The 18,565-nt window shown below is 44.2% G+C and overlaps 1 protein-coding gene across 2 annotated transcripts in view; it reads left to right on the plus strand.

Moving 5' to 3' along the window:
• Nucleotides 1–449: 449 nt before the first annotated feature.
• Nucleotides 450–18,565, plus strand: part of LOC133129607 (uncharacterized) — a 77,442-nt gene continuing 59,326 nt past the window's right edge. For both annotated transcript variants that reach the window (XM_061243808.1, XM_061243806.1), the window contains exons 1-10: nt 450–584; nt 1,259–1,381; nt 2,409–2,546; nt 3,071–3,219; nt 3,473–3,576; nt 12,988–13,180; nt 14,939–15,070; nt 15,804–15,947; nt 16,637–16,775; nt 17,940–18,090. In XM_061243808.1, the coding sequence (XP_061099792.1) occupies nt 455–584; nt 1,259–1,381; nt 2,409–2,546; nt 3,071–3,219; nt 3,473–3,576; nt 12,988–13,180; nt 14,939–15,070; nt 15,804–15,947; nt 16,637–16,775; nt 17,940–18,090 (1,403 nt within the window). In that variant the 5' untranslated portion in view covers nt 450–454. The remainder of the gene's footprint in view (nt 585–1,258; nt 1,382–2,408; nt 2,547–3,070; nt 3,220–3,472; nt 3,577–12,987; nt 13,181–14,938; nt 15,071–15,803; nt 15,948–16,636; nt 16,776–17,939; nt 18,091–18,565) is intronic.

The following is an 18,565-nucleotide window of genomic DNA, read 5'->3' on the forward strand; positions in this document are numbered from 1 at the left end:
GTTGGCTGTCGTGGCCTCCCATGTTTTCCAACAGTTTGTCATTCACAATTAATATTTGAAACTCATTTTAGAGAAAGATCTGTACAGGAGGGCAATGGTAGTATTTAGGACTAACTAAGGTGTTCTCAGTTGCTTTACTTCTGATAGATGTGACCTGTACAATGGCAGCATTTAAAGGTACATTAGGTAAGATTTTTGTGTTAAAACATTGCTACAAGACCATTGTAAATCCCTTCCTATCATTGAAAAAGGCTCACTGACATGTTGACACCCTCTGCCTGCATTTCGGGTTTCATATTGGACAGTTGACAGACTGACACTCTGTATCAAAACATTTAAAAGTCAGAAATGACCTATTGTACCTTTTAATAAAGCATGTTTATGATTATTAATATCACCATTTGGCCTGTATCAGTGTTTTTAATTTGTTTGATTTATGTTCGGTTTGTTACACATGGAGAAAATATATGCTCTGCTTAAATATAATAGACTGGAGAGTTTCTACAATAAATTTCTTGAACTTGGTGTGAAAGATGAGAACGACTTCATTGATGGCATTGATGATGAAACCTTAAAAGAAATGGGTAAGTTGTCATTTATGTGTTATTGTGAAATGAACACAATGCAGAACATTTAAGGGATTATGTACATAATATCTCGGTATGCACTGGTGTTCATGATGACGTATATCTTAACGGATGCTCCAGGACCTGTAGAATGTTGAAAAAAAAACAAAAAACAAATAAAAGACCACCCAACATATTTAGTAATGCATGGCTCTTAATCCTACATCAGTTTCACCCTTCTTCCCTCCATTGGTATTGCATGGTACTGCATGTGGTGAAATTTATGTAGCAATAGATCTTTATTTTGGTCTTTATTATTATTTTGAATATTACAAATTCTACAGGTCCTGGAGCACCTGTTCAGAAATCTTGAATACCAGTACGTACCAAAACGATGCACCCCCCCCAACTTCCATTTTCATGCAATTCACTTATAATTATCTGCTTGTGTAAGTACACATACCATATAATTAAATATTAAGTGTTTATAGACAAGACTATACAGTTTAAAGCCTTTTTAATCATGAAAAAAATGTTTATGCAGGTGGTTTTAATTTGATGTATCATTTTACAATCCTTTTTACACCACTTTGTTTTATTTTGTGGCCTTACACATTTCATCAATAAAATGACATAAGTGTCCAGACACCAAACTGTGTACCTGTTTTTAAACTGAAATATTTCTCCCTCAGGGTTAAGTCAAGTGGAGAAGAAGAGATTTGAAATTATGCTGAAACGCATTGATCCCAAGTTGGTGCAGAATTTCAGTGTGAAATACACATTCCCCAAATGTTCTGAGCTCAGGGAGATCAATGGTAGGACAACATTCTGCATTGAATATGAAAACTATTTAAAACCGTCTGGCCAGCCCAGAAAAGGAAAATGACTATGCATATTGCAGAGAATATCAGTTTGTGTGGTTGTATGTATGGTTCTGGAGACCCAAACGCAGGTCAGGGAATTTCCTCAAAAGCCACGTATTCAGAAAACACAGTGCCAAATGGATTTGTAGAAGAATAGTAAGGTTACAAATAGTATGGTCAAAGATTTTAACGAGCAGAAAGACAAAGGTACAAAATCGCAAAGCAAGAGAGTAGTCGAAAAAACAAAACCGCAAACAAAACGAAAGGGGCAAGGCAAACTCGAAAATCAGGCAAAGGGGTGTCTTAAATATCTCATGAATTACAGGCCTACAAAGAATTGGATCTGAAACCATGATCTGACAAGTGTGCACTCTCAGACTGGGCTTTAAATACACTGAGGGATAAGACAAACCAGGCGGGGCATGGGAGTGGGGATGATCTAACAATACAATAATGAGGGATGCATGAAGACGCAGACTGGATTCACAGACACACGTAATGCGGCTCCAGATTAGGGAGTAGACAATTGCACAGTGGAATTAATAATGAATGTAAAGAGGGAACCAGAAATTTCCAAAAACCAATTATTTTGCGCATGGCGGCACGGATGGTACAGTGGGTAGCACTGCCACCTCACAGCAAGGAAGTCCTGGGTTTGAATCCCCGTCGGCCGGGGCCTCTCTGTGTGGAGCTTGCATGTTCTCCCCGTGTTTGCGTGGGTTTCCTCCGGGTACTCCGGTTTCCTCCCACAGTCCAAAGACATGCAGATTAGGCTGATTGGAGAGTCTAAATTGCCCATAGGTATGAGTGTGTGAGTGAATGGTGTGTGCCCTGCGATGGACTGGCGACCTGTCCAGGGTGTATTCCTGCCTTTTGCCCAATGTATGCTGGGATAGGCTCCAGCCCCCCTGCGACCCTGTTCAGGATAAGCGGGTTAGGATAATGAATGAATGATTTTGCGCAATTATGTGGCACACAGACATGGATCCATCTCAGAACACACTGGAGGATCTGATGCTCCGGATTGCCATTCAGGAAAACATCGGAACTGACAACGCTGTGTGTCTTTACACAGTGGATGGAATGCCTCTGACAGATGATTCTTTCTTCAACACATGTGAGTACACCAGTGTCTGACTGAAAGTATCTGCAGAGCTTTTTACAAAATGCTAATATATAAATTTTTGGTCTTGTGCGAAAAAGGCACATTTCTGTTACTAATAAATGGGGCTAAAATGCAACATTTAATGAATACACAATACATTATTAAACTTTCAAATAATATGCCAGTTTCAAATTAAATCTAAATTAATTCCACGTATTATAAAATAAAAAAAATATGATCAAATATACATATCTCAAATCTATAGTGATTGCAGTTGTCTATCCTTCCATGCTTTATAATGGCAACATAATCACTAGACATAACTTTGTGGTACAGTAAAGTAGATCTTGGTCCGCAACGTAAACGTTTTTACACAAGACGGAATGATCCATTATTATCTTTCACCCCATTGTCATCATTGGATCATTGTCCCAACACAGCTTTGCATGGTTTTTGCATTGTTTTGTAGGCAACAGAGAAACTTTGTGGGACATTTTTGTTTCAGCAAGCTCTTAACTCTCTTTCATTGTTGATAGGGTGTTTCAATGACAGACACATTGAAAACGGAGATGAGATTTATGCCATATTCACACCCAAGGAGAACATACAGACTCCAGTTAAAAGCAACCCACAGTCCAGACAGGTCCCTGGGGCTGACACTGTCCGGTGCCACATCATGCTCAAGGTGTGTATTAAACAGCAGCCACTGACTATCCACCCCTGCCTCTGAATGCCTTTGTACCGTTCAAGAAACTGCAACTGTATACTCTGCTTTTAGTGTCAACGACAGTCTAATCCAACGTCTGGCCTAATGATCAGGTGTAGACTATTTTACATGGCTGAAATATGCATCTGGAGATGTTGCTCCACCAATTGGGTGTAAAAGAAATAAGATTTTTGCTGCATGACTAACATGATGGCTGCTTTTTAATCTGCAGGGAGACTATGAAATCAAAGTAAACTTGGACACAGACAACCTACAAGACCTGAGAAAAGAGCTGTCTAATGAAACAGGAATACCAGCACATGTCCTGCGTGCCAAGTGGGTGCAGTACTCAAATTGAATTATTTTTGCCTGATTTATTTCATTGTGATTTTTAGCCGCATAACAACAAACCCTATTCCCTTTAAATGATCAGCTTGATTAAATGACCAGGAATTGCGACGTCCGGAATGGCTAACTATTCAGAAATTACTAATCCCTAAATAAAGGGATTAGAAATTTAGTAAATTTACTTTATATTGAATTCAGACAGCAGATGTCGTTTGCCATGGAATAGCGTCATCACATCGGCTGCTACTGCTGCATATAGCCACAAAGCCATTAACAAACATATCATATAATATTACTCCAGAGATATTAAACCAAATTTTTCTCTTGCACTGCCCAGTCAAGATGCAGCTGACTTAACCCTGCGGCGTTCAATTTGTAATTAACATTTTTCTTTTTATGAAAAATTATAGCCATTTTTTAAAACCTGAAACTACATGTCTTGGCTTATTTTATGTGTGGGACATGAAAAAAATAACACATTTTCACTGAGTAAACCTCTACAGCACATCCCCCCTACACATTCATATTCGAAAATTGAACAGAACGAGGGTTGAGAAGAATGTCTTAATTGATAGACTGGATGTAACTTAATTGTTTGTTACAAATAACGTTAATGTCAACTATAAGACGTTATAGTGTTTTAGCTAGCTAACAAACAGTGCAACTTAATGGACAAACAGGCCTTTGGATTATTGAATAATGAATAGAGTATACTAGGGTAATTGTACTTTATTATAATGCGCGGATAACGCGGATGGCTTGTTTACGCTACGAACCTATAGGGAGGTAAAGCGGATGTATCGGGAACGATATTACTGGTATACTGCTCCTGATGAAAGAGCGGCGAAAGCTATACAAGTGTAGTGAATGTGGTTCTGAGTGGGTCAGTAATCAAGGACTAGTGGTTTCACCTGAGTTGGATGATTGCTGCTGACGGGGACTCTGTGTTGAGCCTTCTCAGCTGCACGTGATTTGCAGCGGAGAGGAACTAATAAATCAGAGCCGAGCGGGCGTGAGGGGCCCTGGAGAGTGGTGTTGCAAGGACGTGAGGCTACGGAGCTAAGCCAGCCGACCAAGACAAACATTGCACTCGCACATAGACGGGGGGGGGGAGGTTCGCGTGCTGCCTAGAGCCGCCGGCCTGAAGATAGCTAGCGGGTTGTAGGGCGAGGTTCCTGCGGTAGGCAGGGCTAAGGGGAAAGCATAGCGGGGATATAGGAGTGCTCCTGTCCGCTCTCCAGCTTGTGGAGAGGCTCTCCTGCCGTTTGTGGAGACGCCTCGCGGCGCTGGACCGAGGGTCACCTGTTGCGGTGGACCGACGGGGATCGGACCAGTGCCAAAACCCAGACCCCGTGGGAGGGTCTAGAACCCCGGGCAAGTTAAGTGTTTTAATGGACTTTAAGAAGTGTTTTATGTCTTATGTCTGTGCACTATTTGTTGTGTGTTAGCATTTTAGCCCAGCACAGCCCAGCCATAGCACGGGGGTGGGGGAAGCAGTCGGCTCTCCACCTACCAGTGGCTTCTTGACAGGTGTGCCCATTATCGCACGGGGGGGGGGGTTGTAGTGGAAGTAGCTTAGGTGTGTGTGCAGTGCAGTGGCCGTGTGGGTAGCCTACCTGTGTGTAGTATTATGTGCAGTGTGCATGAGGCCGAGTAGCCTACCTGTGTGCCGTGCCCTAAGGGGGTGAGTCTTTATTGTGGTTCCGGCGTACTGTTGGGGACCGGGTGGGGAAGGTAGCCACCGCAATATCCCATGCCTGTGTAGTGTCTGAGCTGTAGCCCATGCGTGTGTTTTAACAATAAAGATAACTGTTTTGTACCTGAACCTTCTCCTCCAGTAATTGTAGCTTCTAGCCCGAATACTTTATGTGGTCTGGCTCTCTACATCTTCCTATCGGCAACAAGGTTTATTACACTGGTGGCAGCGGAGGGATCGTGTATCTCCCAACTTTTAAACCTTGGTAGAGTGTAGCCTGCTACAATGTTGGAGGGAGAAGGCAGTCAGCAGCCGCAGGGGCAGAGTAATGGGAATAGTAATGAGAATGCCCCCTCTAGTAGTGTTGGGCACCATGTATATGCCGGGGTCGGGCCACCTCCTCGCCCAGTTTTTATGCCTGAGATCTTTACGGGGGTAGGCCGTGCGTGGTCTGATTGGTCAGAACAGTTCGATGTGGCGGCTGAGGTGAATTATTGGGATGAGGCTCTCAAAATTAAGTTTATGTCCCTCTTGTTGGCAGGGCGTGCTAGGGACATGTATAGCGGGTTGCCGAGAGAGGCTAAGAACAACTATGCATTGTTGAAGGCAGCCATGACACGATGCTTTGAACCCTGTGATAGTGATGATTGGTGCCGGGCTAGCTTTCTTGCCCGTCGCCGCCAGCCGGATGAGTCCGCTAGGGAGTTTGGTACTGCCTTAAGGAGGTTGGCTATTAGAGCGTATCCGACAGCGGATGATTACACCCGCGATATGTTGGCAAGAGATCAGTTTATCCTCCATTTTGCAACCGGTGATTTTCGGATCAGCTTACGGGGTGCTAAGCCCAAGACACTAGAAGCAGCCATTGATCTTTCCTCTGAAATGGAGTTGCTTAGGAGCCTGGAGCAATGTCATGTGATTTCGGAGGCTAAAGTGATGGGGGTGTCGGTGGCTAAATCTAGCAGTGATGAACAAATGGGAGTGTTGGTGGGGATGGTGGAGGAGTTGAGGCAGGAGGTGCGCTGTCTTCAATCCACAGTTAAAAACATACAAGCAGCCCCAACAACACCACATCGCTCCCAGCCCACTGGAAACCTAGGTGGAGGTAGTAGGGGTAGGGCGCCATCTAGTGGGGCGACCAGTCAGGGCTTTCGAGAGGCGAGAGACGGATGTTGGGAATGTGGGTGTAATAGACACCTCCGACGCGAGTGCCCGTACTTGCAGGGAAACTAGGGGGGGCAGGCACTGCAGGCCAATTGCCTGCCCCCGAGTACACTCGTACCACTATGGCCTCGGTAGGTAAGCAGGGCGGTTCAGGGTATATTGCTGCCAAAGTAGGGGGGTTAGACTCGCTCTTGTTATTGGATAGTGGGGCCACCTTGTCAGTGATTCCTAAACAGGTTTGGTTAGCCATCACTAAGGGGGGGGCAGAGTTGGTTGGGTACCAGGGGGATGTGTCGGCTGCTAATGGCGGGGGAATGGGAATCCTAGGGAAGTGGCACACTGTGTGTCAGTTTGATTCTCTGGCATTAGTTGCAGAGTTTTTGGTGGCTGATGTGCCGTCTCAGGAGATCTTACTAGGATTTGACTTTCTCCACAAGTATGGGGTGGTGGTGGACTTTGGAAAAAAAGAATGTAGGGTAATGGGTAAGCTACTCCCCCTTATTGTGCCAGCAGATATGGAGGAGCCACAAGTCGTCACAGTCCCTGTGGATACAGTAATCCCTCCCCGCAGCGAAGCCATCATTATTGGTAAGATAGAAAACACTATTGGGCCTGCGCGAGAGGGGATGCTGGAGCCGGCCGAATCAGTATCTACTCATTGTAATGTGATGGTGGCTCGGGTGGTCTGTAGGGTGGAACGGGGCACTCTGCCGGTCAGGGTCATCAACGTCACCAATGATGCTCTTACCTTGAAGGGAGGGATGAAACTAGGTTTGTTACATAGTGATATTGAAGTGGGGAGCAAGGCAGAGAAGTTGGGGGAGGCAGAGGCAGAGGGTGTTTCACAGTTAGCCTGGACACCTGATACACTGTTGGTACATCTGGGGTTGCACCAGAAAGGTTTCGAGGCACCGGAATTGGCAGCCATCTATGATTTACTGGCCCGAAATTTAACAGTGTTCAGTTCAGGTGACAATGATTTGGGGAGAACTCGCCTTGCTTTACACCAGATCGATACAGAGGGAGCAAGGCCAGTGAAGTTGCCCCCCGTCGTGTTCCCCTCCATTTACAGCAGGAGGTAGCGGAGCATATAAAACAAATGCTCGAGAACGACATCATTCAGCCCTCTTACAGCCCCTGGGCGGCGCCTGTAGTTCTGGTCCGCAAGCGGGATGGAGGGCTCCGCTTTTGTGTTGATTACCGGAAATTGAATGATCTGACTCGAAAAGACGCCTACCCCCTGCCTCGCATTGACGACGCCCTTGATGGCTTGAGTAAGGCTTGTTGGTTCTCCACTCTAGACTTAGCCAGCGGTTACTGGCAAGTCGAGATGGACCCCAAAGACAAACCTAAAACGGCATTTATTACACGACAAGGGCTTTTCGAGTTCAATGTGCTTAGTTTTGGCCTGTGCAATAGCCCCAGTACCTTTCAGAGACTAATGGATCTAGTGCTGGCCGATCTGCAGTGGACAACTTGTTTAGTGTACCTAGATGATATTATTGTGTTTGGTCGGACTTTCCAGGAGCACCTGTCCCGGCTGGATGAGGTACTAACTAAATTACGCCAGGCTCAGCTTAAGGTAAAGCCAGCTAAGTGTAATTTATTGTCCACTCAGGTGCAGTACTTGGGCCACATAATCTCAGCGAGGGGCGTGGAAGCAGACCCAGCAAAGGTAGAGGCAGTGCGACAGTGGCCAGCGCCAAGGAACCAGACTGAAGTGAGGAGCTTTGTGGGGTTAGCCTCCTATTATAGGAGGTTTATGAAGGGCTTTGCGGAGATTGCTCGCCCCCTTCATCAACTCACAGAGAAGGGTAGACGGTTTAAATGGACGGAGGACTGTCAGTCAGCCTTTGAACAGCTTAAACTTAGGTTGATGTCGGCCCCCATTCTCTCATATCCAGACCCCCATAAAACTTTCATTCTAGACACAGATGCTAGCGATGCAGGCATTGGGGCAGTCCTGTCACAGGAAGAGGCAGGACAGGAGCATGTCATAGCTTATGCTAGTAGGGCTCTGACAAAATCCGAAAAGAAATATGCTACCACTAAGAAGGAGTTGCTGAGTATGGTCACGTTTACTAAATACTTCAAGCACTACTTGTTGGGCAAAGAATTTGTGCTGAGGACGGACCATAACTCCTTAAGGTGGTTGCATAATTTTCAGGGGATAGAAGGACAGTTAGCCCGGTGGTTGGAACAGTTGGCTAGTTTCCAGTATAGGATCGTGCATCGTCCTGGACGAGTACATGCTAATGCAGATGCCCTCTCTAGGTTACCGGCGTTTCTGTCGACCATTTCGCACACCCCGACGGAAGGGGGGGCGGTGGAGGCTCCAGCTCCCCAGGCTGTACGTACAGTGCACCACACAAACCCAGGGGTGCCCCCTGGCCCCGAGGAGGGAGATGATTTGGCGCAGGCTCAGAGAGGATGCAGAATTGCAACAAATCATCGCTCTGAAAGTGGGTGAGCTGGAGTGTCCAGGGCCTCCCAGGGAGTTAAAGGGGTTTGCACCCGTGTGGGCTCAGTTACAGGTACAAGGTGCTAGGCTGGTGAGGCTACCACCTGTAAATTCAGATGCAGCTAAACAGGTGCAGGTCGTTCTCCCCAAATCCCTAGTGCCGAAAGTGTTAGAGCAGTTGCACGATTCAGTTACGGCGGGTCACTTGGGGGTACAGAAGTTGCAAGCCAAGGTGAAAGACCGATTCTACTGGCCGGGGTGGTTTGGGGATGTTAAGCGGTGGTGCCAGGAGTGTGTAGAGTGTGGATCTCGAAAGACAACTGGGCAGCAGTTGTGTGCCCCCCTTCAATCTGCTGTAGCCTCAAGAACCTATGAGCGGGTGGCGTTAGACATCTTAGGACCACTGCCAGAAACCCCCACTCGGAATAAGTATATCTTAGTTATCGGGGATTACTTCTCAAAGTGGACAGAGGCTTTTCCCCTTCCCAACATGGAAGCACAGACAGTAGCCAAAGTTTTGGTAGAACAGTGGGTCTGTCGACTGGGGACCCCCCGCACCATTCACACCGACCAAGGGCGGAATTTTGAGTCCAGGTTGTTTAAAGAAATGTGCCAGCTGCTAAACATTCACAAGACCCGCACGTCGCCTTACCACCCCCAGTCTGATGGGATGGTAGAAAGGTTTAATCGAACCTTATTGTCCATGTTGTCCTTGTTTGTGGAGGAGAATCAGACTAATTGGGACACACTGTTGCCATATGTAATGTTGGCGTATAGGAGTAGTGTGCACTCAAGCACAGGGTTCACGCCCCACAAGGTGGTGTTTGGGCAGGAGGTCGTTCTCCCAGTGGATGTTATGCTGGGCCTTGGTGGGGGAGAGAGTTTCTCTGCAGCTACAGAGTATGTGTCTAGGTTGAGGGACACATTGTCCACAGTGGTGGGGGCTGTAAGAGGCCATCAGGCGAAGTCCTCTGGTAGGCAGAAAGAAGCCTTTGATGTCAGGGTCAACTGGCAGTATTATTCCGAGGGAGAGTTGGTATGGGTCCGGTCTAGGGCTAGGAAAAGGGGTGTTTGCCCTAAGTTGCAAAGGAGATTTAGGGGCCCCTATAGGGTCATAGACAGAATCACCGAAGTCTTATATCGTCTAGTGTTAGTGGAGGGAGGGCCTGAGGTGATTTTGCATTACAACAGACTCAAACCTTTCCTCTCCCCAGTACCGAACACAAGCTGCCAGGAGAGTGTACCAAATCGTCAGACCAGGCCCCCACGTCCAGGAGCAAGGGGCAGCACTGGCTGGGTCCGTTGGCGAGCCCCAGGTCCTGCTGGGAGGTCTGGAGAGGGAGAGGCCCAGCAAGTAATACAGAGTACAACGCCCCCTAGGCCCTGCGTTGGAGTGGAAGCAGAGCGACAGACTGGGGACCCGACGCAGAGTGTCCAGCAACCAGCGGATCCAGGAGGAGAGAGCCTGGAGAACACCAGCCAGGACACCCGGGAAGGAGAGAGACTGAGCAGAGGAGCAACAACCCAGGAGAGCACATCGGCCCCCATACAGGATGGGGGTGGAGAGAGGCCGAGGGGACAACAGACAGTGCAAGGGACACGTCAAGGACGACAGAGGAGGCCGCCAGTGTGGAGCAGAGACTACGAGATGTGTTGACTCAGGGACGAGTCACATTTAAGGGGGGGGAGAGTGTAGTGAATGTGGTTCTGAGTGGGTCAGTAATCAAGGACTAGTGGTTTCACCTGAGTTGGATGATTGCTGCTGACGGGGACTCTGTGTTGAGCCTTCTCAGCTGCACGTGATTTGCAGCGGGGAGGAACTAATAAATCAGAGCCGAGCGGGCGTGAGGGGCCCTGGAGAGTGGTGTTGCAAGGACGTGAGGCTACGGAGCTAAGCCAGCCGACCAAGACAAACATTGCACTCGCACATAGACGGGGGGGGGGAGGTTCGCGTGCTGCCTAGAGCCGCCGGCCTGAAGATAGCTAGCGGGTTGTAGGGCGAGGTTCCTGCGGTAGGCAGGGCTAAGGGGAAAGCATAGCGGGGATATAGGAGTGCTCCTGTCCGCTCTCCAGCTTGTGGAAAGGCTCTCCTGCCGTTTGTGGAGACGCCTCGCAGCGCTGGACCGAGGGTCACCTGTTGCGGTGGACCGACGGGGATCGGACCAGTGCCAAAACCCAGACCCCGTGGGAGGGTCTAGAACCCCGGGCAAGTTAAGTGTTTTAATGGACTTTAAGAAGTGTTTTATGTCTTATGTCTGTGCACTATTTGTTGTGTGTTAGCATTTTAGCCCAGCACAGCCCAGCCATAGCACGGGGGTGGGGGAAGCAGTCGGCTCTCCACCTACCAGTGGCTTCTTGACAGGTGTGCCCATTATCGCACGGGGGGGGGGGGTTGTAGTGGAAGTAGCTTAGGTGTGTGTGCAGTGCAGTGGCTGTGTGGGTAGCCTACCTGTGTGTAGTATTATGTGCAGTGTGCATGAGGCCGAGTAGCCTACCTGTGTGCCGTGCCCTAAGGGGGTGAGTCTTTATTGTGGTTCCGGCGTACTGTTGGGGACCGGGTGGGGAAGGTAGCCACCGCAATATCCCATGCCTGTGTAGTGTCTGAGCTGTAGCCCATGCGTGTGTTTTAACAATAAAGATAACTGTTTTGTACCTGAACCTTCTCCTCCAGTAATTGTAGCTTCTAGCCCGAATACTTTGTGGTCTGGCTCTCTACATCTTCCTATCGGCAACAAGGTTTATTACACAAGCAATACAACTAAATATATAGGCAAACTACGTACTATTGAAGTCTGGATTCAAAGTATGTTTTTCTTGTAACAATGTTTTTGTGTTAAAACATTGTTACAAGAACATTGTAAATCCCTTCCTATTGTTGAAAAAGGCTCACTGACATGTTGACTCACCCTCTGCCTGTGTTTATAGTCCTTAAATTCTGGTTTCAAAATATACAGTTGATGGGCCGTCACATTACCACATACCAAACATTGCACAGCTGTACAATAATTCAAGCTCATTGGTTGAAAAATGGTTCTAATTGCCACAGCCAATTCGTGTGGCTTATTCGTGTGTAGCTGCCGAAATTGCACTCCAGATAAGCTATCACTGAAACTCTGTATACTATTGCTTATTATCCACGCGAAGACTACATATCTAGTTATAAAACAAAACCAGTTTTGCGTCGGTAGCAACAAGCAAATTACCCCAAGTTAGCTTAATGAATGTACAAATATCCTCCTGAGGCAATACGAACATAGTCGCTAGCCTTGCAAGCATTGTTTCACACGCGTTGTCTCAGGCGGAGATTTGTAAATTCGGCAAGCTAGCTAATAGCTTGTTGCTACCGATAATGAACTGGTATCGTTTTATAACTAGATATGTATTCTTTGCTTGGATAATAAGCAATAGTATACAGGGTTTCAGTGACCGCTTGTCTGGAGGGCAATTTGGGCAGCTACACGTTCCTTATCTTTTTACGTGTTGAATCATGCATGTTTAGCTAACCATTTATTTGTCTCAAACTGTCAGTTGCAGTTCCATCATTTGTGGTAAATTATCATATCTTAGTTATATAGCCAGCTAGTTCCATAGCCAAATAAGTTGCCTGCTCATAATATAGTTCAGCTAAAGGGAAAACTTCAAAAAGACAAAACAAATAAATACTGTTGTGCGGCACATTAAAGTGAACATTTCATAAAGTCACCTGTTCGGCGAACATTTTCTTACTAGAACACTATGAAAAGACGGCAGGCTCTGTCGCGTTTCTCAATGTCAACTTTCCAAAACAGTGCATGTTGTGGTTTGAGGGTGTTTGTTGTTGGAATTCCTCTATTGACTGACTGTTAGGAGTCCGAAATTACCTATAGTACCTTTAACTGGCACGTTTCTAACTTATAAACTTGATCACAAATAGGATACATTTGTGTCATCAGTGACCTATTGATGGCAACCTATATACAGAACACAGATGGAGCATTTTAATAGCAAGCTCACAATATATGTCAAATATGCATGTGATTGATAACCAATCTCTCTCGCACCCTCGTGTGTGTGTGTGTGTGTGTGTGTGTGTGTGCAGAGATGAGGAAGAAGGTGGTGGCACACCCTTGGAAGATCTTGGAATCAGCTGTCAGTCAATTCTGCATTTCTCCCTTTCGTCACTCAATGACAAGTATCAAGATAAGGCCGCGTTCTTCAACAGTGATATTTCAGCTTCCATCCCACAGACAACGAAAGGAATGAGTGTTTTCCTCTCAGCCTTATATGCCATTGTAAGTTATTTCGGACTCAGAACACCCTCATTGCTTTTACAGTATGTTACATTACATTACATTACCTGCATTTGGCACACACTCTAACACAAAAAGTTAGTGGTGCTATCATAGCCCAAAGCACCAAATCTAATAGTCCTGAAATAAAGCATATTACTACTCATACTAGATAACTGCAAGTTCAGCACAATTACTAAACACAAAAACATCGTAATATAACTGGCCCGAGACTGATAGATATGCACCGTTTTGGTTTCCCCGCTTAGTTACTGTTGCTATGTCGTCAAGCTGATGTCAAGAAAGAGCGCGGACTCAACATGATTCAGATCAGCACTGATGATATATTGAAATTAACGGTGTTTATGGTTTTTGTATTCATAATGGAATACGTTAATAGTAAACATAATTAACATTAATTAACAACTACATTTACTATGTAGTGTAGTCATTTTTACAAATACACAAGCTAATATTTTATGATGGATTTAGGCAGCGACAATGTCGCTAATCAATTTGACTATGACCGGGCAATTTCGCGCACAATGTGTGGAAAGAAAAAGCTACAAGCTCATTGCTTCGATCCTGTTGCTGGGCTAAGAGACGGCGATCTATTGCTACTGGAGACAAAAACTCCTCGTTTACTAACTCTGGCTTTAGTAACTGGAACCGAACAAGAGACATTCAGTTTACATAAAAAGAGCAGAGTCCACGCAAACTGTACATATGCCTGGTTAGCAAAGGAACCGAGCAGTTCAATTTCGCTTTGAGTGCCTACAATAGGAATCGATAGAATGGCCTTTTAAAAACGAACCACGTTTTTAAATACGAACACTTTCCAGGCAGGGGATGCCCATCCGTGGCCACAATGACACGTATGTCACTTGAAATAGCCTGAATTGTGAGAAACGATAGGGTCTCATCTCACATTTCAGGGTATGCAAACCGGAAGGTGTGCTGGCAGCCTTCCTGTAGCTTGGATCCGAGTTAGTTAATGGCAGTTTACAGCTCATGAAAAAAATCCAGTATCTCAAAATATTACAATATTACATAAACCCAATTTTAAAAAAAAAGATTTATAATACAGAAATATCGACCTTCTGAGAAGTATGTAGGCTAATCATTAAGATTAAAACAAAAAAAGGCTTGAAATATTTCACTTTGTGTAATGAATCTTGAATCACTTTTGTATCACTTGTAATAAATTACGGAAAAAATGAACTTTTCCACGATATTCTAATTTTTATTTTAGATGCACCTGTAAGTAACTAGGTCATTGTTTGATATAGCTAAATATGTATGCACAAGTATCACAGAAGTAAAGCTAATGTTACTTTTGGCTCCAACTAGTTGAGTATTATTATGAAACAAATTCTTAATCGTAACAGGATTAACTAGCTAGCGGAAATGCTACAAACACCACCACAGCTAGCTAGATCATGCTAGTTGCCCTAAGCGACGGGTTTAGCTGCGTTCCAGTTTAGCAAGTTTAAATGATAAATTTAAATGCGTAAATAGCTGAAACAAATACAAAATATAAGACCACTATCCGTCTATACATATAAATATGCCTACCTATATGTGCCCAAGTATCACGGAAGTAACGCTAATGTTACTTTTGGCTCCAAATCCTCACATTATTGAAATGAAAAATAAATAATAATAAAATAAATAATAATAATCTTAACCATAACAGGATAAACTAGCAAGCGAAAATTATTGATCTTGTTTCTTTTTTTCTTTTTTTTTCTTGTTCTATAGCACATGCGGCATTCAGATGGGCAGTTTCTGATGGTCATCGCATACATACGGAAGCTCACCGGATGCAATGCATTAGCCCTGGCTTTATATCAGATGATGTGCAAGGGTGAATTTGGGACCAGGAACCAAAAGGTACATATACCATCTACTTAGGGGAAAATTTTATTATAGTGGTAATATGTGTATCTTCATGGGCAAAATTTTACCCAATTACAGAGACATAGGTTTACATAGACATTTATTCTTGTTTAAATGTACTGTAATTGTACTTCTATATAGTGAGCACTTTATTAGGTAGACCTGTAATGCAAGCTGTAAGCTTGTTAATGCAAATATTTAATCAACCAATCATGTGGCAACAACTAATGCGTACAATCATGCAGATGTGGTCAAGAGGTTAAGCTGTTCAGCCCAAATGGCAGAAAGGAGAGGAAATGTGATCTAAATGACTTTGACCATGGAATGATTGTTGGTGCCAGACAGGGTGCTTTGAGTATCTCAGAAACTGCTGATCTCCTGTGATTTTCACACACAACAGTCTCTAGAGTTTGCAGAGAATGGTGCGAAAAATAAAAAGCATCCAGTGAACAGCAGTTCTGCAGGCAAAAATGTGTTGTAATGAGAGAGGTCAGAGGAGAAGGGCCAGACATGTCAAAGCTGATAGGAAGGCATCAGTAATGCAAATAACCACCCATTACAACAGTGGTATGCAGAAGAGCAGATCTCTGAACACACAACATGTCAAACCTCTTAAGTAGATGGGATAAAGCGACAGAAGTCTTAATACATCTAAAAAAAATAAGTCTAATAGACACCTAATAAAGTGCTCACTGTATTTTTGCACTCACATTTAATTTGATTTTAGGTTGCAGTAGTGGAGGGACTCTACCTTCTCTTCAGAGAACTGTTACCCAGTTTAACCAAGAGGAATGGTCTGAGGGTGATTGAAGATCATGAGGTTTTTGAATACTCAACAATTTGCTGGGCCTACCTGATGTCTCAAGCGAAGGTACGCTGTCAGTCACCAAGTGATCTCACATCATAAACGATGCCCTGAATAACACTCATACTGACTTTGAGATACAACAGCGAACAAATTAAGAATTTGGACATATATGCATCATGTGAGAGGGCGGCATTTCTCTGCCTGAACTAGCTCCGCTGGCTTTGCATAATTTCACAAAATATTTCTCAGAAATGCACAAAATACGCAATGCAATGAAATAACGCCTCCATACTACACCGCTCCAAATGTGCATGAGGGTTATTGCATGCTTTTGAATGTGGGAGGTGCAATTCCAGCCTTAATTCAAATGCTTATTTCACTTGGCACAGAAATGTATTTACAAACTATTTCAACACAATTGCATGAACTGGCATTATCTAATGTAATCATAACTAACTAACTACTGAGCAGTCAATCTGTACAGCTGTGTATGTATTTGTATATCATGATAGGAATTCATGTTAACTAAATTAGTTAATGCCAATTTGTATTGGAATGTGAAAACAGTGAATATACTTGTTAATTGTTAAGAAATAATATGCTTATCCTATGGTTTGCTAATGTGTAAATATAGATGTAATTTGTACATCAATGAATCATGTTAACTACATTAGCTAATGCTAATTAATGTACCTTATTGTAAAGCGTGACCTATAAAGTAAACAAAATACTGCATTTAAATCATTTTCCAGGAAAACGGCCAACATTCGGAAGTATATGCTACAATGCGGCTGACATGTGAAGGATCAGGCAGTAACCTATGTGAGCCAGTTCGAATTCCTGGGATCGCTTCCGTTTATGAGAGGGCATTTATTCTGGACAAAATAAGGGGTGAGATCAATTATAGGAACTATCAATGACCTTCAATTTCTTAATTTGAGTACAAATTAAGAAACTTACAGTAGACTGGGCACATGATCTTGCAGCAAGAGGCACTATTGATTAGTGGTTGTGATTTTGATAAACAATTTGATTAGGGGGAAAATTAAGCAGCAGGTGTCAGGTGTTAATCATTGACCCAACCGAGAGTTAGGGGGTCAGAAGTTTTAGCACTAAGACGCTGTTCTGCCTAACATGTCCATTTAAACTAGCAATTTGTGTAGCCATGGGCCAGGGTCCAGGAGAACATACGGTTAGGAATTAGGAAACGGTTTGACAGCTCTAGCACACAACGCATTGGTTGTGGTGTAACCATGGTTTTCTGAGTGAAGAGACTATCTCTCTGCCCTGTTACGTATTCCATATGTGAGGGGAAACTCACCACGAGGAGATGGAGCAGTCACGTCCATCAAGGTACTACACAAATAAATGATCTAAAGAATGTAGATAATGTAGAAATGAAGGGTTAGGATGAAGCACTATCCCTGCACTCTGTGGGAGGGATCTACAGCAGGTTCCACAGACTGATAGAGCCTCCCCCATTCTCCTAGGACAGGGGTCGGCAACCCTGGCCCTGGAGAGCCGCAGGGTGTGCTGGCTTTCGTTGTTACTTGGCATTAATTGATCAATGAAAGCCGTTGATTACACAGTTAACTCACCTCACCTGGTTTCTTGGGTCTGAATCGGTTGCTTATTTTAAGGTGGAGACGAAAGCCAGCACACGCTGCGGCTCTCCAGGACCAGGGTTGCCAACCCCTGTCCTAGCAGATATAATTGCTCATAGGAAGGCAGTGTTGAAGGATACACGCTTCAAGTCTGCTGACTCCAGTCGATCTCCAGTGGCCAGCTGCAAATCTCCTAGGAAAAGTCTTCAAGAGCATCCATGTCTAATGACCAAGGAAATCTTTCCCCATACACATGGAATATGTAACAGGGTGATCAGAGTCTTGATATGAAAGAGAACATTAATTTTGATGTGAACATCAGATGCATGCACTTCTCATGTAATTGTTGTTATTAATAAAACCCATAGTTACGTTGATTTCAAATTGCCCAAATATGTTCCAAATTGTCGTTCACTCTTTAGACATCTTATGTAAATGTTGTTGTTCTAAGATGAACAAAGAATTCCAAATTGCACTGAAGACAACCTAAAGGAAACATCACTCCAGAGGGCCAGAAATATTGAGAAGATTTTACTGAGCCTTCCTCGCCAGACTCGGTACTTTCACCAGTGGATCATCTATGATTGTGGTCATGGTCACAAGTAAGATTTCAGTTTCCTATGATTGTGGTTACAAGTAAGATGTGTTCCGGATACTAGTATGTGAAGGGGGGAGGGGTTGGGAGCTGACAACATCTCACTCACAAGAAACAAACATTGTTTTCTTTTGTCTACTTTATATCAGATATAACACTTAAAAGACTTTAAATGCATCTTTTATGTTCTTTCGTTATGGCTTTGCCAGCTGGCCTTTTGTGAACCAAAAAACATGTGCATAAGTACTGTACTTGAAATAGTCTATGAAATGTCTCATTAGTGTCCAGGATAGTGAACAGTGGGGTGCAAAGATTTTGCCACCTCTGGTTTAAATGTCAGTTGCATTGAATCTGTATGTGTTCGAAAGCAAACCTAAATTGTACAGAGTTAAACATGAGACCTTTCTGCAAATTTTAAAGCAAAGATTGCTTTTTATTTTCATTTTTCACTGTTTATAAAATGTAAAAAAAAAAAAAAAAAG

Source organism: Conger conger, chromosome 5 (assembly GCF_963514075.1).
Source record: "Conger conger chromosome 5, fConCon1.1, whole genome shotgun sequence".
NCBI lineage: Eukaryota > Metazoa > Chordata > Actinopteri > Anguilliformes > Congridae > Conger > Conger conger.